At 38.4% G+C, this 23,563-nt stretch overlaps 2 protein-coding genes across 6 annotated transcripts in view; one reads left to right on the top strand and one right to left on the bottom strand.

Moving 5' to 3' along the window:
- Positions 1 to 1,336: 1,336 nt before the first annotated feature.
- Positions 1,337 to 7,989, bottom strand: LOC118822310 (acrosin-like). The gene is made up of 5 exons (XM_036591277.1): positions 7,929 to 7,989; positions 7,606 to 7,789; positions 5,894 to 6,165; positions 3,499 to 3,641; positions 1,337 to 1,585 (listed from the first exon to the last, which is right to left on the bottom strand). Exons 1-5 carry the CDS (start codon positions 7,987 to 7,989, stop codon positions 1,337 to 1,339), a joined length of 909 nt encoding a protein of 302 aa, XP_036447170.1.
- Positions 7,990 to 10,146: 2,157 nt separating this feature from the next.
- Positions 10,147 to 23,563, top strand: part of scn8aa (sodium channel, voltage gated, type VIII, alpha subunit a) — a 70,478-nt gene continuing 57,061 nt past the window's right edge. For 4 of the 5 annotated variants that reach the window (XM_036592532.1, XM_036592535.1, XM_036592536.1 and 1 more), the window contains exon 1: positions 17,039 to 17,314. In XM_036592532.1, the coding sequence (XP_036448425.1) occupies positions 17,039 to 17,314 (276 nt within the window). Of the gene's footprint in view, positions 10,430 to 16,982; positions 17,315 to 23,563 lie in introns of those variants that run through there. The other variant, XM_036592534.1, reaches the window with a different exon arrangement.

The following is a 23,563-nucleotide window of genomic DNA, read 5'->3' as shown; positions in this document are numbered from 1 at the left end:
TATCAGCACCCAACTGGCCACTGCTGGTCCGCCCTCGGACCACCCAGACCACTGACCTGCAGACAATGTCTAACTAGTTTTTAAATCTCCTCGAACAGATTTTAAATGCCTTGCACTAAATAACAAGTATGATCCTAAATATGTCAAATTTGTACAACACAAAATGGTTAGCCAGCACTACACCATCCAACTGGTGCTGTAGCACCATCAATTTTAAGCTGCCGCTTTAACATAAAAACGTGAAAGGCAGTGTCTAGAGCAGTGGTCATCAACACTGGTCCTGGGGATTTACCTTCCTGTGAAATCCAGTTCGAACCACAATCTGCCCCGTCTGCTCCAGCAGATCAACTTCTTCAGAAGGTCTTAACTGGTTGAATCAGATCCAGATGTTAGGTGATGGGAAGGGCAGCATGTTAGATCAAGGAACTAAACTCTGCAGTAAAATAGATTTCCAGGACGAGGGATGGTGACCACCGTTCTACAGCCAGTGTTTGGTTTGTAAGTCCTGGGCCACTCTAGAAATACCTTAGCTAACAAAAATGTGACGATTCGTAGTTACAGCTGATTATACACTAATGAAAACATGGTTTGTATACTATATTCCATTTCTAATATATCCCCCTAAATCGTACACCCTGCACCTTTAAAATAAATCCACCCTGCAGCACAGACCAGCATGAATTCCACATTAAACTAGCTTACGGTGGTACAGTGATGATCTGGTGCTGTTTTAGCTGGTTGACCAGCATACTGGCTTCCAAAACACAACATATGCTGGTTTTGCTGGTGACCAGCCATGTTATGCTGGTTTTTCTAGCAGGGCAGGCAAATACACTACACTTTCTTCTTGGATATTCCTTCTTTCTGTATTTACTTCTAAGCTCTTGTTATTATTTTTTTCAATCTGTCTTTGCTATTTCTTTCTGTAGAACAGGAAATCTCACAGACATTAATGGATTTAATGAAATTGTAATATGTTCATTTATGCAGTTACCAGACATAAAAGATCCTGTGTATGGTGTTTTATTGTTGTACTGAAGTGGGGCAGTAGGGAGCTACACAATAGCATAAAATTAATGGAGCAAAAGAAAAGACTGCTAGAACTGGCCTGCTAGGGCTTTTACAGTACAACACCTAATAAAACATGAGTGGAACACAGGTATATGAGACCAAACCACTTGATTAGATATAGTGTAGCATTTGTTTAAGTCAAATGAACATGGAAAATAAGGAATGGAAGACGAGCATTTTTCCACAAGCTTAATTTACTTTTTTTTATTGTGTCTTGTCATTGAACACAGAGGTCAGAAAGATCCAGCCACTGCCCAGCAGTGCCTCAGATGAGTGTCCAAACTTGGCAGAGCAGGGAAAGGATGATGGCATGTAGGATAGTTGGTTTTGTTCCTGTTCCTGAGGAAGCTGACCTCTCCTGTGTCCTCCTCAGCCATGCTGAGTAGCGGCTGGTGCGAGTGTACAGGCCGGGTTTCTTCGGCAGGCCACAGTCCTCTCCATGACTCGTCACGCCATAGATGTAGAATCTACCCGTGACCTCACTGTAACATGACAGGGGACCTCCACTGTCCCCCTTCAATGCAAAGACATACAGACACAACAGGGCAACACTTCAGTTCGGCACTCTTATAGCTGCTACTACTACTACTGCTATTATTATTATTATTATTATTATTATTATTACAGTAGTTACTAAATAATAAGCCTTCAAAGACTGGTTCAGCAAATAACTAATTTCATTGTTTAGAAGTTTGCTTCTTTAGAATAGCACCTGTGCTACAAGGCTAATGTTGCTAACAAATACTGGAAGCTTATCTTTCTTTTTAGCATCATGCAAACTGCATGCAGAAATCATCACACAAGTAATCTCATATAATAGGCCCAATCCCATTTCACCCGTTGCCCCTGACACTTAGCCCTTAGCCCTCCGTTTTGCACTTTCACGTTAGGGGTAGGGTGTCCTGTTTGTTGAGATAGAGGGGTAGGGCGAAGTGTTAGGGCTACATGGTCCTCCAAACGGAGGGTTTTCAGAGTCACACTCCAGGAGGAGTGTTACGAGAAAAAAAGAAAAACCGACAAGATGGCTGCACAAGCGACCAAAAACCCTACAAATGTAAGTATTTTCTCAGTTAAAAATTAACCATTATTAACGATAACCATTGTGTTGTTTTAGTTTAGTGCAGTTTCAATGTATTATGGTCATTTTCTTCACAACAAACATTAAAAAATCACTAATAGTACCCTAATGTCTCAGTAGCTCACTAGCTAAATTACCCGTTCCACCTTAAACAGTCCAACAGTACTGACTCCTAAAGCACCAGAATGTAACTGCTGTTCCATTTAAGGTGGAACGGGAAAATTCGAGAAGCTGATTTCAGCTTCATATCACTGAAGAATTAGGTGTGGGAGCATCCCCCTCTTTGAAGGCATATGATGCCCTTAATTTAAAAGCCCAGTAGTAAGGTTGCTGAACTTTACCCTCCTCTGCTATCACTGCAGACTGGCAGGGTCGCCTACAGAGCGCCACTAGCAGCCTGTTAATGAAGTCATGTTCTTTTTTTTTTTGAGGGTCCTATTCTGTAGGAGAAGATTTCAACCACTACCCCTTGTAACTCAGTTCCAGTGGGCAAAGTGACACAAGGGGTAGAGGTAGAAATAAGAAATGGGATTGGGCCATAATAGACTTGCTAGGGTAATATCTGACCCTGTACGTTATACTGTTATTTACTAAAAAAACAGTGTATGTTGCTTAGCAAACGTATTGCTTGTTGCGAAACAAAAGTAGCAGACATCTTGAAGCCAGGATGCTGTAGTGGTTTTATTGTGGGTTGATTTAGCCATGAATGGTAATTTGTGGTTTGTGAACTTCTAGCTACTTTCTAGCTACAATAGCCTCATAGCTTCAGTGCAAAACAAAATAAGCAAAATGCAGAGACACCAAAAATATCTGATCAACAACGTTTGGGGTAGAGGACATTTACTTTTACACTACCATTTGAACATTTGGAATCACTTGTCAGGGTAATAGTTGTTATTAAAAAATAATGTGATTTAATTGTCATGAATCACATACCAAAACATAAGCCTGTGGTTCATTTACACGTTTAAAGTATTTTGGGAACAATAGTTATGACAAAAAAAAGCAAATATGGTTAAATAATGAACTGTAATAATTTAAATGTAATACATTCTTGTCGCAAAATTTATTACGAATAGCTGTTTGACCAGTGAGTTTTATTAATATTATCATTGTAAGTTTGTTCTCAGTGCTATACAGCTTTCTTACGTATTTTAGAATCATAAACAGCTCTGTTCATCATCACGAATTTCTTCATTTTTAAAGCTTCTTACAAATTATCTGAAAAGTAGTGAATATTAGCATCATATATTAGAATATTTTTATAATTAGAATAATTTTATACACATATCTGCAATGTAGTGTATGTATTTACTTTCATTAATCAGTGTATATTTGACAAACATTACCTGACATGTGTCAATACCCCCGCTTTCCCGTCCAGCACAGACCATGTTGTCACTGACATGGCCGCCATGCCAGTCTCGCTGGTTACACGTCTCAGTGTCAATGAGCTCCACCTCAGCCTCTCGCAGCGTGTCCACCAACTTCCCTAAAGATAAAACGCTCTGTCATCCTGCTCGCGGATGTTTGTGTCTTTAATGGTTATTTTTAGCCTCCATTATCTCCATAAACTGGAACAGATGCTGACATGTCTATATTTTCTAGTCTCACAGGTATTTCTGAGGGTCTTTTGCAGGAGAAAATCACCAAATGCATCATCATAGGAGACATCTATCACCTGCCTCTCAGGCAGTGGAAGATTAAATGATGAGATTTCTAGAAAAATTAAATATTCTTCGTAAAGCAGCTCTAACTGACGGGTACTTATTAGAGACTGTGTCTCAAGTTGAGTGAGGTTTATTAACCAAGTAGGGACTTCAGCTGGTCAGAAGTGCAGAAATGTAGACAAAAAATAATAAATCGTGTAATAATTCAAAAAACATGTAATAATTCAAACCTCATTTCCTGATAAAGTTGGGACAGTATGTAAATTGCTAATAAAACTATAAAGCAGTGATGAGTAAATTCTACTTGACCTGTATTTAAACAAAATTTTATATTTAATATTTTATCTGTAATGACTTGGTCATTCCAAATTTGATGCCTGATGCCTACACTTTCCATGGAAGTTGGGACGGGAGCATGTTTGCCACTGTGTTACGTCTCCTTTCCTTTTTAACAATACCTAACGATTGTTTGGGATTGAAGACAATTGTTCCAGTTTTGAAAGTGGAGTTTTTGTAGTTCTTCCATTATACAAGTCTTCAGCTGTGCAAATGTACGGGCCTTCATTGTTGTGTTTGGTGCTTCATAATGCAGCACGTTTTCAATGTGAAACATGAAATGGGTCTGTACTTTAGGCAGGCCGATCTAGAATCCCATCTGATTAAGTAGCCATGCTGTTGCAACACATGCAGAATGTGGCTTATGTTGAAATAAGCAATAAGCAATTAATAATTCTCCAGTTATCCTTTACATTGTGTTAAATTTCATGATGAACAGACCAACAGAAATGGTCTACTTGTTAAAAAAAACAGGTTACATTAACTTCCATTAGTAACTCCATAAGTTAAGAAGGTTTTTTCCCTGTCTTGTAAAGTTACCATTTTGGAAACATACATTGTGTCTTTTGTTAATGGTGCATGCCATGGGTACTAACACACTCCCATACCATGACAGACCCTGGCTTTTGAGCTTTACATTGATGATGATTTAGATAGTCCTTTATGTCTTTGGCCTGGAGAACACAATGTCCATTATTTCCATAAACAATCAGAATAGTTGACTGGTCAAACCACAATGTACATTTCCACTGTGCATCAGTCCACAGATGAGCTCAAGCCCAGAGAAGTCGGTGCCGTTTCTAAATATTGTTGACTTATGACTTCTGTTCTGCATAGTACAGTGTTAACTTGCGTTTGTGGATGCTGCAATGAATGGGCTTTATTTACATTGTTTTTTCAAAGTATTTTCAAGACAGTGTGGTCATATCAATCACAGTAGCATCCTGAATCCATTGGTGATGATGTGCACTGTAGAAGGTTAAATGGCTAAAATCTTTGCAAATTTTCATTGAGGAACAGTATACATCAACTGTTAAATTACTTGCTCAAGGATTTTTGGCTAAAATGGTGAGCCTTGACCCATCCTCGCTCATAAAGGACCAGGCCTTTCCCACATGCTCCTTTTATACCTACGTGTGATTACATCACTTGTTTAAAATGTTTTTTGAACATTTCACAATGGTCATAGCCTTAAATTGGCTCTCTCATTAATAGTTACTGATACTGTTACTGACAGTAGTAACTGGTTAATTCCTACAATTCATAGCAGTTGCTAAGTAATTCATAGTAGTTGCTGAATAAGTAGTTACTGGATAATTCACAGTAGTTTATGGATAAATAGTTACTGGACAACTCATAGTAGTTGCTGAATAAGCAGTTATGGGATAATTCATAGTAGTTACTGGATAATTCATAGGAGTCTCTGGATAATTCATAGTATTTACTGAATAAGTAGTCACTGGAAAATTCATAGTAGTTGCTGGGTAACTTATAGTATTAACTGGATAATTAATAGTTGCTGAATAAGTGGTTACTAGATAATTCATAGTAGTTGCTTAGTATTTCATAGTTGTTGCTAAATAATTCATAGTAGTTGCTGAATAAGTAGTTACTGGATAATTCATAGTACATAATAAGCCGTTAGATCAGTGACTAAGTATTAAGTCTCGGGGTCACAAGACTGTTCTCATATTTTAAACTTGATTCTGAGCGCAGTAAGCCTTGTGCAGAAGCGAACCTTGGAATACAGTGCTGCCCCAGCCGCTGATGAAACAGGAGCTGAAGCTGAGGCCCCTCTCCTCCATTTCATTATTGAGTATGCACACAGGCTGCACATGAGTGGTGAAGAACAGTGGGTAGTGGAGCTGCAGCAGGGCTATGTCATTCTCAAAACTTGTCTTGTCATAGTCTTCATGTTTAATAACTCTTTCCACAGAGCGTATCTGGACAGTCCTCCCATGCCTCGACAGAGAGTGAAGCCCTGCCACAACCTGCAGTGTGGAATAGCCTCTAAAGGACAACAGGACAGCAGGTAAAGGTGAGATAATCAGTCCACTCGTGTTGAGAAAAGCAGAAGGTCAACAATTGTAAAACAAGCAATAAATACATGACTGATAAATGCTAATTATAAAGGTTTCTCCAATCCATTAGCTCTGCATCTGTGAAACTTCTCGATTGCTCCATTATTTACTAGTCACGTGTGTATTTTGAATATCGCTTTCCAAAAAGAGCTTTTTTAACCCCTTAAAATTCCAGGCTTATAATACAAGGTGATTCAAAAAGATTCATCTGATTTCAAAATGATTTATTTCACTTATAAATCATTACAGAACCATGCAGTAAATTGTAAATGGTTTAATTGAGCATAAAGTTTATTATGTACAGTTCTCAGTATGGCCTCCTCCAGCTGTACGGACAACATCAACGCCATAGTCAAATTCATCCCATACTCGATTGAGCATGTTGGGTGTCACTGTACTCACTGTACTTCAATGCAATTTCGGAGATCATCCAATGTTGTGGAACCAACAACGAATGCTCTGAGCTGTTGGAGGTTCACTGCCAACGAAAATCACGTTGCACAGTTATGACAGATTCACTCTTCTTGAAGTGTAGAACGCAAAACGCTCCGGGGTTGCCATCTCTTCGCAGACTGAAGGGAGCCATCTTCTGGTGACAGCCAGAAACTCTGTGACCCCCTCTTTCAATTGGTATGTGATTGGTTCCTAGGCGCCTCACGGTTGTAAAAATATGACGTTTGAAATCAGATTGATCTTTTTGAATCACCCTGTATACTTATGCTTATTGTTCAGTAACTACAGAGATGCCAATGCAAACTAGCTGAGCTGTTCTTTGGTTAGAAGTGAGTAATAAAACTTTGCAAAACTTTGGCCATTTAGGAAATTAATGTGAGGTGTCTTTATTGTAACTGGAATATATTCTGCCCCCAATCAAGTAGACTATACAGCTCGACAGATAGCTAACAGGCCAACAGGCTCTGCCAGAAATAACCAGTAATTTTTTTTAGAGACTTAAAGTTTTGTGTCTTTACTGAAGACACTGTAAAACTACAAACAAACAAATTTAACACACTTCTAAAAGAAGCCAGCAGCTATTAGTTTCAGCGTTGGTCTGTGGTAATCAATTGTATGTTACAGAGGCAACAAACAGAGATTTAGTTGAAAAACTGGAGAATTCTTACGTTCCCTCTTGCTTGTCTTATTACCGTTTAAACCACAGTCACACTGAACTACCACAGGACTACACAAGATACCACAGCTCGATCTCTTGTTCTGTTGGCTCACGCTTCGAGGTACACAACTCTACAGAATTTAACGTTGCTATGATATAATGTCAGGATCGATCACAGCAGCTATTTGTAGATGTCAAGGTCATGATCTTCAAGTGTTCTCACAGAACATCTAATACAGTAAGCTATGAGCTGCTCACCTGCTCTTGTTGAGGCAGTGAGCTGCTGAGAGAATCCAGAGGTGGCTGAGTATGGAACCACCACATATATGGCTGGACATCCTCTGAATGCTGACCTGCCAAGGCCAGGCACCTTTCAGGGCAAAATGCCCGCCTACAACACGAGAGCCACTTGGTGGACCCACCTTAGGCCTCTCTCCACAGCCTAAAAAACACAGTGAACTTGAACAGAAATGTGCTGATATTTTGCCAAGAAGTCACCGTGCCTGGTGATATATCACATAACTGTCCACAGTGTGTCTTAGCAGCCGGGGTTTTATGACGAACTACCAAAATGATCATACCTGAACTTCCAGCAAACACTGAACTTGCAAGGAAGATGGTGTAGAGAGTTAGTTGAAGCATTGTGGAGGCACTCGGCTTAACAACACAACAATAAGGTGAAGATGGCAAAGGGAAGGTGACAGATTTGAAATGGTGTCAGTTTAATCTGTGATGTAATGAATGCATTGTGACATAAGCACCACCAGAATTCCATGTGACACACAAGAGTGAAAATAAAGAAAACATGCAGTTTTGTCATAATGTGGTGACCTGTTTATGCTCCGCCCACAAATAGCTACTGTGAGTTCGGAGAAGCTTTACACAGTCATCAGTCATTCAACCTAATGAGAACCTGTAGTGCATAACTCAGCTTTTGTTGAAATATGCAGATTTAGAGCGTGTTATTATTTGCTAAGGATGTTTATTTTGTATGTGTATAAGGTCACATTCACGTATAGATCATGGATAGTTCTGTTGACATAGTCCAGCTTGGTAGAGCATTTTAAACTGGAAACTAAACATTACTTAGTGACTCTAAACTCCATTCTAAGGTTAGTAGATTAATAGGATTATCTAATAAAAGAACGTGTTTGTGGGCAGAACATGGACAGGTCATTGTTTTGTGTTGTAATGTTTTAAGAGGAATTGCACATATTTTTCAAAATTTCTGCAAATGTAAACAAATTACATTTAGAGTCGTATGATGAATTTTCAGTGTGTGTTGCCTCAAAATACTACATCACATAATTGTTATTTTACACAAATTGATTACAAATATGTTTTTGTTTTGAGAGAAGGTTTTAGGTATATTTTTAGAATCCATTCATGGAGGGGTACATGTAGGGTGCTGTAAGGCAGTACAGTCCTTGAAGAAAACTTTTTATTATAAGTTTAGAATAATATTCATATATTTTTATATTTAGCTCTATTTTACCATCATCACATATAAACATTCACTGTTTGTTTTGGATAGTAGATAAAATGTCTATATGTGCGTTGTAGACATTGCAACCCCTGGTAAGTTTCTCTATAGTGCACCATTTTACATTCACTCTGAATCACTTTGTTTACATCTCAACAACTGAATTTTGGAAAACTGGTGAAATTTCCCTTTAAATAGTTTCAACTCCCCATATTTTTGTGTCTAGACTCAAAGCTTAAAATAACTTGACGTAGTCTGAAAAACAGCTACACTGGCTTGACTTGACACATATAGGTGCATCTCTTCTACAAGAATAAGTTGTATTACATTAACACAGTTATTGACAAAAGTAAATCAACTGAAAGACACAACTGTGTTGATATATATTAGTCATATGGAAATGATGTACACATTTGGATCAAGTCAATTCAGTGCTTAACCTTTTTCAGTGATAATCTCCTTTCTCATCATTCTATCTCTAGATTCAATAATAATAATAATAATAATAATAATAGCTCCAAGCTCCATAGCTCTATGTTGTTTGCAAACAGTAAGACAGTGTAAATAAAAGTGTCTGTCAAAAATTCAGCAAAAAAATAAAAAAGCAATTAATAAAAACAAACAGTAACATAAACTACAGAGTTCATTAACAAACTTTAAGTTGGCTTATTGCTAAAATGTTAAAGTGGTGGTAGACTGTTGATAGTTTCTAAAGTGTTGCTTTGATGTTGCAATGCGGTTGCTATGGTATCCAAGTTGGTAGTTAAAGTGTTGCTAAGTGGTTGCTATGGTGTTCCAGGTTGTTGCTAGGGGGTTGTTATACCATTAAACTGTTAACACTGTAACCTTAAATCCACTCATACAGTAAATCCACTGCCACCTTAAATACACTAGTACCTTAAATTTACTGACACCTTAAATCCCTTAAATTCAGTGATGTATTACATACACTGCTAACTTAAATACACTGCTACCTTACCTTGCTTAGAAAAGGACAAGCAACCTAATCGCGTATAGGTCCTACGATCCTGAAAAGTTTTGTGGTTCTAGCTCGAAAACTGCGGGACGAGAAACATTTTATTTCTGGAGTGTAGAATAATAATAACAAAAAGATTATGAAGAGCAGTAAGCTGGCTTTTCCAAGCCAACTTATTAAAATATAGGTTTCCCAGCACTTTATTGTTTCAGGGTTTTTTGTTTACCTTAGCTGATAATTTGTGGGTTGTTTTGGTGTATTTTCTTGCCCCAACAGTCGTTTCCACCAGCTCACAGGCCTGCTGTTAAACACACCCATTCATTCAGTTTGGGGGGCTGATCATGGGAGTGGGAGTGCTAAGCATGTCAGAGCATTCTTCTTCTGAGTTTGAATCCATTGGAGGTAGTTTTTAAAGGCTTTAAATAAACAACAAAAAAAGAGGAAGGTGCTGTTTCTTATGGTGAGATGGGTGTATTTGCTCACTGCCATCAATAATGCAGACCAACTGCACACACAGGCAGCAGCAGCAGCAGCAACATGGCGACCACCGCAGTTTCTTCAGGAGCTTTTCCACATCTGCAGTCCAGCGTCGCGCCTCTGGATCGCCTTTAACCTCGAACCCGGTAAGTGTGCTCGGAGATTTCACGTGTGTGTGTTTATATCTGCTGTGGAAAAGGCAGATTAGGGCTGTGAAAGAGTGAAAATGTCGAATAGCCGTACAGAGCAGCAGCAACAGCCACAAACGACCATTTGCTTACAGCGTTGAACGTGATGCAGTACAGTGGGGCTGCGCGTTCCTGGGCATCTTTTTTCACCTTAGATGGGAAATTACATTCTCAGATCTGTTAATTATGTCTTTTATTGCTCGATTGAAGAGCACTGGCATGTTTAAATATGGCCAATGTGATGTGATGTAATGGCATCACCCACCGTATCCAGCAGCATGTCAGTTCAGAATAAACACGATGTGATAATTGTGTAAAATGTTTTAGAGGACACGAAGCTGAAGTTGGCTTCTTTTTCCAATTTTCCCGTTCCACCTTAAATGGTGCAGCAGTTACATTCTGGCCGCCTGATTTAAGGTGGAACGGGGGAATTCGAATAAGAGGCCAACTTTAACCTCATCTAGACGACTCTGTACGGTTCTGTGTCAGGATTATCATTTTCATTTTAATATTGCTCAGTCAAGTGATTCGTGCAGCCACTCGACTAGAAAACATAGCCCTCGTGTCCTTTCTCCCCCTCCAAATGAAGGGGTGCTGATGTTTTGCTTATTCTGTGTTTTTTTAGCACATTTTATTGTCTTTTAAAAATGCAGACGTCGTTTGTAACGTAGCCTTCGGCTCTCATATTGATCGTGGGGTGGATGCAGGTTGTTCGGGTGTGGTGCGCAGGCAGGCAGCTTTTTTCCTTGGGAGAGAGAGCTAGAGAGAGAGAGAAAGAGAGAGGGAAAGGAAAAAATCGTCGTAGGTTTATGTTTCGGCGCGCGCGGTGCACTGGCTGCGCTTTTCCCTTGGCGCGTGCACGCTCCGGGGATTTTTTTATATTTTAATTATTACCATGTTGCCTTTTTTTCTAAAACGGGAGTGAACGGAACAGGAAAACAGCGAAACAGCCCACTGCAGTATTTCCATTTTTTTGGGCCCATGCAGACCTCTGGCTGTGCAGCTTTCCTGTCCGAGCGTGCTGTAACCGTGCACGAGGGGGGAAAGGGGCACGAGAGGGGTCCAGGCGTTTTGGAGCAGCTGATCAACTCATATATTTGTTTGATCGCACATCAGTGAAAGCGAGGTAAGCACGGATGGGCGCTGTGGCGGCGCAGACACTCGCTGTTTTATTGCATAAACCCAGTGCTCGGTGCGGTGTCCATGCAAGGAGAGCAGCTGTTAAAAAAAGATGGTTCTTTAGCAAATGCAGTGGTTCTATTTAGAACCATGACGTCTGTATAGAGACATTTCATGCTTAAATTGATCTTTGCATGGTGAAATGATTAAAGAATGTGTTGTATATGACTCTATAATAGAACCTTTTAAAAATGGTTCTAGGTAGCACCAAAAAGGATTCTTCTATTTGTTACAAGTGTGACATCATAGCAACAGAAGAACACTTTATGGTGCTTAACAGAACTGTATGCAACACATTCTTCATCCATTTCATCATGCCAAGAACCATTTAAGCATGAAAGGACTTTATCCAGAACTCATGATTCTCAATAGAACCATTGCCTTTGCTAAAGAACCCTTTGCTGCTCTTACATCACTAAAACAGCAGGTACAGTCTTGAAAAAAGATGGCTCATTTTCATGAGTGCACCTGCTGTTTTGGTGACGTAAGAGCAGCAATATTCGAATGACTAACAACAATAGAGCTGCCTGATTGAATGAAAGTGGTTTGCGTGTTTAGGTTAATGTATTACGTTAATGCTTTGACTCTGTGTGGCTACACGAAGCTGTTGTGAGGCGCACTTGTTTATGTAAAGCGTTTTTAAAGGCATATTGCATGTAAAAGTGATCGTGTCCCTGTCATGTGAGGTGCAGCGTCTGGCATGCTCACTCATGCAGAGTTGCCAACGTATCTGGCATCATGTCGTGCATTAAAGCACTAAAAATATGCTCTAGTACGAATTACATTTGCTGTTATTGCTTTGGATTGAGCTGCCTGTTGCAAAATGACCTTAATGGAGAGGGCCTTGAGCTGGGCTTCTTAAGGAGCTTGACAGATTTTTGTCTAGGCCTAAGTAGTTGGCCAGAAAAATGGAAAAAATGGAATAAACAGGGTCATGATTCTTAACAAACAGGGCCTAAGTCAGTGTTTTTGAGTGGTGCTGAACGGACAGCTCCCAGGAAGGGAATTTGCTGAACATATCTCAGTATATATGGACTCTTATCAGTACTGGGAGTAATATGTATAGGGAGTTATATTTAATGGGAGTTATACTGAGAATTACCCTGGGAGTTATAGGTACTAGGAAGTACATTGGGAATTATACTGGGAGACATATGTACCAGGAGTTAAAATGACTTGGAGTTATTTTTTCTGAATTATGTTGAAAGTTATATGTAATGAAAATTATACTTGGAGTACATTGGTAGTTATATGCATGGAGTTACATTAGTAATTACTGGGAATTAAATGTACTGGGATTTATACTAGCAATTATATGGTGAGTTACATGTTACACTAAGCCTAACTTGTTGAGATATTGGGAATTGTATGTGCTGGGTGTTGTACTGAATTATGTGGCGAAAATGTACTGGAAGTTATACAGTATAGTTTAAGATGTTAGGATTGGCTTTTTCATCAGTTGGACAAACCAAAATGGTTCCTGAGGAACTGATTCTGTTTAGCTAGTACCGATTGCCCTCCACCCAGCAGTATGGTGTTAGGTCATCACCCAGGGTCACATTAGGAAAGGTCAGAAGTCGCATATTAGTGGAGATGGGTTGGTTAGGATTCAGGTTATGTAAGCTCAGTTTGAGTCCTTGATCAGGAAAAGGTTAAATGAGGATTGTTGGACTGTATAGTTACAGCTGGTATTTTTTTTACCTGTATGTTGTTTTTTCCTTGTTTAATTTGCAAATGAATCATTTCCAGTAAACAAGTGCTGTATTTTCCTGTAGTTCAGGAAAACGTAGCGCCTTGTTTGTGATCATGCTTGTGATTGTATTGTGAGGGTAAGGAAGGCGTTTTAACCAATACTGTTCTGTAAATTTGCATGAGAGGCAAATTTTGTTGACCAAATGTGGTTCAAATGTTTTTAATACTTAGAAAAGAGAGGTCGAGGGTGATATTCTCTTCAGTGACCTTGCATTTATATGGTAGGTCTAGAAGCACAACATAAATATAAACTTTTGTATGATAAACATACATTGTTAAAAATAAAGGTGCTGAAAAGGGTTCTTTGAAGCAATGCCATAGACAAACCACTTTTGGTTCCCTAGAGAGTGCATGGTTCTGTAAGGAACCATTTGTGTAAATGCATCAATGTGGGGATTTTAATGAGCATTACGTTTATGAAATACATAAACTAGGACTAATTCCACATTACAGAGAAATATAATAGTTCTGCAGTAAAATGAATAAAATACAGATACTGTAGTGCACTAACCCAGTATTGCCTAAATATTCTAATCTGTAAATCTGTATAGGACATCTATATGTATTCATTGTTGATTTTTATAAAGCAAATGACTGTCAGTATCGATGTAATTTGGATATCACTGTGCTTCCCTGCATTGTGCCTTTTTAAAGTTTAAACAACCTCCACATAATTATAAGGCTGTAGTTATTAGAAGTTTCCCTAGAACTGTATGTTCAGGCCGAAAACCATTGGATAACCTTCATTTGTAACAGTTTAGAGTACTGTACTGTTATTCTAATGGCATTCAAACTGTAACATCATTAGAAACAGCTTTGTTTTGGTGCTCAGTGAGTGGTGGTTGTGGATGTTGATGGAATGAAGCTCATGTGCTCATGATTGGTGTGCAGTAATGTCAGGGTTGGCCTGCTTGTTTAAGCGTCTGGCTTGTAAGTGCCTGTCAAATGCTGGCTGATTTATGAATCAGCAGGAAATGCAGCACACACAGGATTGTGTGGATAGCGTGGTTTACCATCCTCTCCTTCCTCTCCGCCCCCCACCCCTCAGTACTCTGCACACTGCTTCAGTGACAAAAGGCGTGTCCCCTCGTCATCTCACCAGCCTTTTATTACTGTTTATTAGCACAGAAGCACATACTCCAGCATCCTGTGCTTTGGTCTTTGTCTGCTACACTAATTGCATTGGATTTACTTGATTCAAATGCATACATTGTTTCCACAAATAAAGTATGTAAAGTAAATAATGTGTTGATATACACCATTATTTCCAAAAATAAGCCGAAAGACAACAGTATGTAGATGTGATATTAAGTCAGTTCAGTGCACTATTACTATTCAGTGTAAATTCTCACAGACCTTTAGTGAAAACTGATGTTTTATTTCTGCAGAGGAGACGTAAACTGGATCTGTCAATGAGCCGTGTATCAGAACGTAGCTTAATGTTCATGGGAGCAGTCGTTTCCACCTGCAGGCCCTCATACCCATGGCTATTTTTCATCTCCCATATAAATGTGTGAGTCACACAGGATCTAGTGCTGGGTCCTTTTTAACTCGCTCTAAATTTAGCAACAATGTGTTGTTGGAACTGTAAGCTGATATTTTTAGTTTTGTGGAGGCTTGTGAGTGTGTATGTGTGAGTGTTTGATGTCTACCCTTAAAACAATTTTTTGTCTGGTCCTGCTCAGTTGTCCCTTCGTATCAGCTGTATCACTGTGTCTTACCTTGTTGCTGAATGATTCTTCACTAAACCTTCTACCTTCTTAACGTCATATTGTGCCTGTTCAGTATGCAACTTAATGGTTGCGGTGTCCAGAACTAGAATCAGTGTAATAATAATAATAGAAGAATAAAAAATTATGGCCAAAAAAAGGAAAAGATGGGACAACAGCATAGTGTTAAAGTCGAACATATAACAAATGATTTGAATGAAAAAGAGTGATTAAAAGACTGGAAGGACTCCACAGTTTGTACAAGTAATATAACAAGATAAGACTAATGTTAGACAAGCGATTAATAATCACAGTTCATCCCGAGTATCAAGAGGAAATAGAACACTCAAGAACTTCTCCATTACAGGTTTGATACTGCTTGAAAACACAACATCCCTCTCGATATGCAGAATACAGCAAAACCTAAAGTCCCTGATAGCACAACAAAGCCATCTGTAGCCAAAGTTTCTGAAATGAGAAAAACAATCACAAACAACAGTGCCGAAGTGCAAAGCTGGATTTTATTCTCTTTATGTAAACTTATAGTATAGTTTTGTGTTTAGTACATTTATTCAAAAACACAAGATCGCAATTAGGAAAATGGCAATTTCTTTTGGTTTTTGGTTTCAGCCCGGCACATCCTAAATTTCAGTTTTGGTTTTGGCTAGGATTTTTAATTTCAGGATATCTCTACTGTAATCAATCAATCAATTAGTTGATCAACCTTTATTTTCACTGGGAAATACATTGAGGGTGGCCCTCATTTTTAATGTAGGCAAGCATTTACATTAAAAGAATTGAAAAGAAATGAACATGGAATTTAATCAGGTTAAACTAAAATGAACCAAACTACATAAACAAATTACCAGACAAGATAAATGGCAAAAGAATAATTATAATTTGATTAAAATATTGTAAATATTGAAAGTTGACCCCAAATAAATTTTACATCGTACAAATGTTTATTTCATGTTTATATAGTTGTGTGTCCTTTTGGGTATTTTAGTCAGTGATTAGTAGGTGTACAAAAGCATGTGCCCAATTGAAAGATCAGCACAAGGTGCCTAATAAAGGGCTAACATGATGCCACAAAAGATGGACTCACTGCATTGTCTTACTGTTGCGTATTATTTTACTTAGCTACTACTGAACACAAGTGCCTTAGCGTCCCACGTATGTGACTGAGAGGTCTGCTGTACTTGGAAAAGAAATTTCTCTGTTATCAATATTACCCCGACAAGCTAAAGCGTTTCTGCATCATTCACTGAGCAGAAAATAATTTACATTGTGTAAAAAACAACAACTGCCTTTTATTTGGTGCTAAACTGTTTCTCTAGCATTAGCATAACTACTGATTTAGCCCACAGTGGCTAAAAGATTTCCCTTTTAAATGACCATAGCTGTAGTTAAATGGCAAAATATAAAATAATGTTTATAATGGACTCTGCCTGCTATAAAATCTTCCTTTGTGCTACTGAATTAGTTCAGTAAAAGTAAATGCACAGTCCTGTCCATCTGTTTGATGGTGAACCATATGCATCAACTTTTGACAGCGTAAACTATTTTTATTACACCAGCAGTGACTGCTCTGGCGCTTTTCAAATTGCTTCAGCATCTGCCCATTGACTTCTGTTATAAGTGTTGAGTCATTGTGTTCAGTCATTGAATTTTCTGTTTATTTCAAACATTTCGGTTCATTTTCGTACTTGTTGTCTGTGGTAATTGATCGTATGCTACAGATGCAACAGATAGGGATTAGGCTGAACAAAGCTGGAGTGTTCCTTTAAGTGTCTGTTCTGCATACCTGTTCATAATCTGTTTAGTTTTGCTGACTTCACTGACCTGGCATTTTTCCGCTTGTCCTGTCACAGTGCTGGCTGCCCTGGATGGTATATAACTAAAGAAGCAGTTGCTGCAGGATGAAAACATGGCTGCACCCCTGCTCGCACCGCCAGGACCTGACAGCTTCAAATACTTTACCCGGGAATCTCTGGCTAACATCGAGAAGCGCGTCACTGAGGAGAAAGCCAAGCCTCCGCCTAAGCCAGACAGCAGTTACCGCGACGATGACGACGAGAACAAGCCCAAGCCCAACAGTGACCTGGAGGCGGGCAAAAACCTGCCGTTCATCTACGGCGACATACCTTCGGGAATGGTGGCAACACCACTGGAGGACCTCGATCCTTTCTACGTGAATAAGAAAGTGAGTGGTCATGCTCTTGAGCTGTTTTGTTTGCCTTGCCATCCTGTAGGATTTTGAATTTCAGCAGCCAGCAGTGGACTATTCAGAGCTGGTGGATTGTTCCCTCTTCAGTTTCATCACCTGAAAGTTTTTGTTTGATGGTAGTTGAATATATGCTGTAGTGGAGGATCCACAAAGTTCTTAACTGATTTTCCTGTAACAAAATTCTTCTGATTTGTTATTGTAATCCTACACTTTTAAAAAGATGGTTCTTCAAGGGTTCTTTAGGCAAGAAAATGGTTCTATGTGGAACCATGAACACTCAAAGAACCATTTTCATATCTAAAGGAGTCTTTGCATGGTGAAATTGTTCTTCAGATTGATGGAGAACCTTTTTAAAAATGGTTCTATATAGCACCAAAAAGTGTTCTGCTATTGTTACCATGTAACAATAACAGAAACCTTTTTGGTGTTACATAGATCCCCTTTCAAAGAGGTTCTATCTAGAACCATATACATCACATTCTCCATCAATCTGAAGAATTATTTCATCATGCAGAGAACCATTTAAGCATGCAAATGGTTCTTTGAGTGTTCATGGTTCTATATAAAACCATTTTCTTTACTAAAGAACTTGAAGAACCATCTTTTTAAGAGTATATGTAATGATTTACATCCTAAATCAGTGGAGCTTTTAAAGTTGGTCAGATGACTTGTGTGAAGACGAGTACATATCCTCTATGAAGGACACACATTTTAGTGTAACTGAATTTTGAGAAAAAAATAAAACATACACAGAAAAAGGCCACATTTAGGAATTTATGTTTTATTTTTTCTAAATATGTTACAGTCAGCAAAGAATTAGAAACTGTGTACTAAAAATTTTAGAAAATTACATTTTTGTGGACTTATTTTCAAAGAATCAGCAAAGTGGAATTTGACCAGGGATGTTCAAACTTTTTCATAGGACCTGCACAGGTCTGAAATTTAGGTATTATCAGGATCTATAGACATTTATCTTTTAAAAAAGATGATTGTACATATTTTTTGTGATAAATGAGAGGTGAGCATTTGCTTATTTGTTTGCTGACATTTCTAAAACATAGACCATGTAAAATTCTGTAATGACGCTGTTGATTTGTTTCTCTTTTTTGTGCTAATTTTTTAACACTAACCAAAAGGATGTTTCTACACTAGAATTTCACAGCAAACCCAGATGATGTTTGGAAGGTTTGAGAAGGTTTGGAAGCTCTGTACTGTAGTGTTGTTTTTCTACACTATGCCAAGCGATCTGGCTACAGGCTCAACAGTTTGTGGTTGTGGTAGGGAAGGAGATAGTGGTAGTGGATGTAGCAGAGCCATTAGATTGTTCTCATTTTACAAATGCTCTGACGCTAATCACTAAAACAGTGTTAGAGTACTTTAGTCTAATTCATATTTATTTTCATTTGAGTATTGCTTTCCACTTAACATAATTACAATAGCACTGAGTGGTCTGGATTTGAGTTTTTATAAATTACGGTTATACAGGATGTAAAATTAGAAATAATAAATACACATACACAGACTTTAGATGTTGGTTGAGCAACAGCATCTGCATATCTTAATTCTGTTGAGAAGTGAGAGTCTTTATACGCTTCCAGTATCCATTTATTGTCTGGCTTGGGTCTGAGCAATAAGATGTGATGTTTGAATTATATACCATGATTGTTATCATTACAGACAACATTACAACATTTACACGTATATCTATTCATTTAGTCATATAAATTGGTCAAACAGCGGAAGCTGTCGTAAAAAAAAGAGCAAACAACACCAACAAATGTGAAATGTAGAAACACACTGCAGTGCATTAAATGCACAAACAGGACAGACTATTCTCTCTTTTCATAACAGTTGGTCAGAAAAACATGCAAAAAATAAGCTCAGTAAAGTGTGTGCATATTGTGACGTAATTTATCGTGATACAATAAATTGTTGTTGTATTGTCCACCCTCATTTAGAAAAAGAGAAAAAAAGTTTTAAAATCTGATTTAGTCTTTTGATAACCCAAGACTGTGCACATAACCATGCATAGCTTGTTCTGTTGGTGGTCATTTTAAGTGGACAGTCTGTAGGAGGCTGGCTATACGGTTTTGGGGGGCTTCCATTGTGTGCTGTTGTCTCTGAGGCTTTGGGGAAGAAGCTCAGAAACTGTTGAAGCCGTGTTGTTCCAGCTGACAGACTTTTCTAATTGTTCCAGCGGTAATCCGTCAGAAAAGCACTGAGTGAAGGCGAAGAGTAACGCATCAGTGCCTTTTAGAGGAGCAGAGCAGCGTTACAGACCTGTTATTATTGTGGCTCTCACTATTGATTCTGTTAGCATCTGCTGATTATTTCGGTGATTAATCAAGTAATCAGAGGCCACGGAGTGATAAAGGCCACACAGTAAATATGGACTTTTAACAAAACATACACAGTATAAAATACTCTGCTGCAAGATGATAAACAAGAAGGCCTTTAAAATACTTTAAAAAAAAGTCATAGTATGCTTTTCAGAGTACATTTTGAGTATCGTCATTACTTTTAAGAATACTAAACAACTGCATGATTCGTTACAAATACAGCATAAATAATCCTGTTTAACTGGATTTACTATAGTGCAGTATGTAAAACTCACTATACGAAAGTTTGGACGCATCTGGTCAAATTTTTGTTGATTTTATAAGTTAAAAAAGTTAACACATCCACTACAAAATGTGGCTTGTGCAAAAGAAATGTTTTTATTTTTCCAATATGTTAAACTCAAATAAATAGAAATTGTGTAAAAATTGTGTGTTATCACTAGAGGATGTGTTAACTGTGTTTCACTTAGAAAATCAAAAAACATGCATTATCATTGTGCAAATGACCAATTATTTACTGCAGATTCATTGGAAAGGGATATTTTAAGTGATTATTTCTTTAAACTGTGTTATCAGTTTAGTTTAATAATAACAGTCCTAGTCACTATAACAATCATGCTATGACCTTGTCTGCTTTGACCATTATTGTTTGAATTGAATATAACCTGGATTAAACAATAAGAGAATTACATTAGATACGGTTTGTTGAGCTGAGCTCTTCACCACTAATATTTTTAGTAGTGCACTGTAGTAAAATCTCTAATGGTGTTGTGTTTATGGTTTAGCTCCTCTGGATTCATATATAGCTCTAATGACTGGCCGCGTTCTCGGGGGTGGATTGTTGTTGTTTCGAGGTGGATGCCGCTGTCCTTTCTCGCTGTGCTTAAGAGGGCTGTGGCTTGGTGCTAAGTGCACCAGTGAGGCCACACTATATTTGCCTCGCTGGCCTGGGTTAAATAATGCATCCGCTTGTGTGTTTGTGTGTGTGTTAATGCTTGTTAATGTGTGCCTGTGCTCCTCTCTGCATTCCCCTCTCTTTCTCCTGTGCTCCCTCCCTCTCTCGCTCCCTCCCTCTCCTTCACACTCTCTCCGTTCTCCACCTCTCCCTCTCTCTCTCGCTCTCAGGCCATGTGCGCTGCCTGCGTGTTACATAACTGCTCTGCTCAGTGCAGAAGAAGGAGATTACCGTCTCCCAGTGAAACCCTCTGTAGAGAGAAAGCGCAGGCGAAAAAGCTCTGGTGGACGTGTGCTGCGAGCTGCCATGTTTGGCAACTTCGCTGGAACGGCCTCCATTAGCATTAGAGAACAGAGCACAGTGATTCAGTAAAAAAAAAGGCCATTTCAGCTAAATTCACTCGTTTAAAATATATTATTTACAGGCAATGTGACAGCGTTTCATTGTTAACGTGGTAATTTTTGTTATTGTGATGAACAGTATGCCCTTCTGTGGATATCATCTGCACTAAAAGAACACGGACCGACTGCATGTTTCATTAAAAAAAAGCATAATTAGTCCTGTTTAATTGGACTTTCATACTGCAGTACAGTATGAAATGCTGAATAAATTTTGAATGCAGTTTTTATTTGGGGCGCTAGTTCTGCATTCTGTCCATGTGTCGAAATATCCTGTATCATGAAATATATAAGTGTCGTCATATGATGTTTTTGTCATAACAAGACAGTCATACATCACCAAAAATCAAGGAAAGCATGATCTATAAGAGGTATATTACCTGTATAGATGCTCAAAAACTGAGGTACTCATAGCTAAGGGTGGGCGATATGATGACGTTATTGCTGTCATGATAAAAGTCACAATTATGGCCCATGAAAATTTTGTGAATGATACCGATACCAAGCCAATGATCAATTATTATTGATATATCAATATAGTTTTCTATTTTTTTTTTCAGATTTTAGCTTTAGGTACTGACAGATATGATTACCAGTTCTCAATTGTCACACTTCTTCAACTTAAAATTTTATTTAATTCTATTGAAAATTATTTAATTTAATATTTAATGAACAGCAGAAACGCACAGTATTAATACAAAAGTTGTCGCTCACGGGGGCGGAGCTACACAGCATACTTTGCAGTTTTGGTTTCTGTCTATCACCTCCTACTGTTCTTTTGTTTCATTAGTTCTCTTCATAAAAAGTTTTTTAGTGTGTTATGCTTTTTTCATGCTCAAATATTGATGATAAACATCTTACGTGATATCACATCATGATATTAACCCAAAAGAGAAGGAATTGGGGGATAGGGCCAGTTATATGTATCCATATAGAATAAGTGTTTGGTTTATTTCTAAATGCATTGTGAATCTTGTCCATGTTGACTTCTTTCCCTTCTACACTCATATTGTCTGTGTAATAAGGAGGAAGGAAGCAGCATCCTGGCATTGATTATCACTTATCATCTGATATGTTACTGTAGTTGTAGTAGCAGTCAGTAGTAGAAGTCTTTCATTGTCTTCTAGTTTCCACACACTGAGATTTGTTTGCAGCAGTGAAATGTGACTCCCTGCTTTCAGGACTGTTGTATTTTTTTAGAGAAAAGTCCAGCAGAGGAATTGTGGCCATCAGCTTTTGTAACCTTTTAGCCACAGGCCAGGGCCATTACACTGTCAGGAGCAATTAGCCCGGCTGCAGGAGCAGCTGATCCACCCGCAGCTTCTGGTCCCAGTGCTGATGAACCATGTGGTTTGGTGGGGGATGAAGAGATGAGATGGATGAATAGAGGAAACAGAGAGGAGGGAGGGAATGACAGAGAGTGGACTCCGCCCTGCCGCTGCCTTATAATTCCTCAGAGAGCAGTGGCTCTTTGAATGTCTTCAGTGTCCCTGATGACGCAGCACTTTGCCTGGGCTAGGCTTGGCTGAAGTGGCTCTTGGGGGGCAGGGTGTTACACAATAGTGATGGAAAATTTGGCTCTTTCTGTTTATATCCGTTTCAGTTAATCAAGCTTCTGATTCACTGATTCATTGTTGTTTCAAATGGGTGGTATTTTTGGCAAAAGGTCACTGCTAACAGTTGCGATAACAAAAGCTGATAAACCATGTGTGAGTTTATCACCTCTATAGGATGTAAGGGCGCTGCGTTTGTCTGCATGTTTATGTCTGTTGATGATAAACGATGCAGATTCTGCAGCCCTGCCCAATGACCTTAGTGTATGTGCTGTTTTTTCTCTCACTACCTTTCATCTCTGGCTTACTCTCTCCTTCTTTCCTCCCTCTATCACTCATAATTTCACATTGCACAGATATCACTGCTGGTAAAATCTGATGTTAATCAACTCTCACCCATAGCTCATTGAAACAGATTCTGTCAAAAGAATTCTCAACTTCACCACCACATTTATGTTTATAAGTAAAAGAAGAGATTTGATTATATTATTACGTTATTATGTTATGATTTGAATATAAAGTTGTTGTTGTCTGTACAGTTTTACTTTACAGAAAGAAAAACCATCCTTTACATTTTGTCATTTCCTGAAATTAACTGAAAAAATCATAAGTGCACTAATCTTGGTCTTGTGAGTGTGCAATATACATACCATCGCTGTCCAAAAAAAAACAAGTCTCTCCACTTTTTGCAATTTTTAGTTATGTGCATAATTTGAGCTCAGCAGTTGTCCTTTACTTTATGTGAATTTCAATATGATTGGACCAGTACAAATGCTCCAAATTTGCTTTGAATAAAATCTCTTTACATTAACTTACATTATAAGTAAAGAATGTTCTGCCCTCTACTGTAAAGTTAGTATTTTGGCGATGTTGTTTTCCTTAGGACAGAGACAATATACAAAGTATCCCTTCTTAAAAACATTCCTATGTCCAAAAAATGGCCTATGGTCTATTTTTCCAGAATTATTTTCCTTTTGATG

This window comes from Colossoma macropomum, unplaced genomic scaffold (assembly GCF_904425465.1).
Source record: "Colossoma macropomum unplaced genomic scaffold, Colossoma_macropomum, whole genome shotgun sequence".
Classification (NCBI taxonomy): Eukaryota; Metazoa; Chordata; class Actinopteri; order Characiformes; family Serrasalmidae; genus Colossoma; species Colossoma macropomum.
The sequence above is the reverse complement of the archived record's forward strand: the minus strand, read 5'-3'. Positions and strand labels throughout refer to the sequence as shown.

Bases quoted from the DNA above. Each gene is read 5' to 3' on its own strand.
- LOC118822310 (XM_036591277.1), bottom strand. From the start codon at position 7,989: ATGCTTCAACTAACTCTCTACACCATCTTCCTTGCAAGTTCAGTGTTT. The intron at 7,790-7,928 runs GTATGATCATTT...TGTGTTTTTTAG, and splicing joins AGTGTTTGCTGGAAGTTCAG to GCTGTGGAGAGAGGCCTAAG. The intron at 1,586-3,498 runs GTAATGTTTGTC...TTTGCATTGAAG, and splicing joins GGGGTATTGACACATGTCAG to GGGGACAGTGGAGGTCCCCT.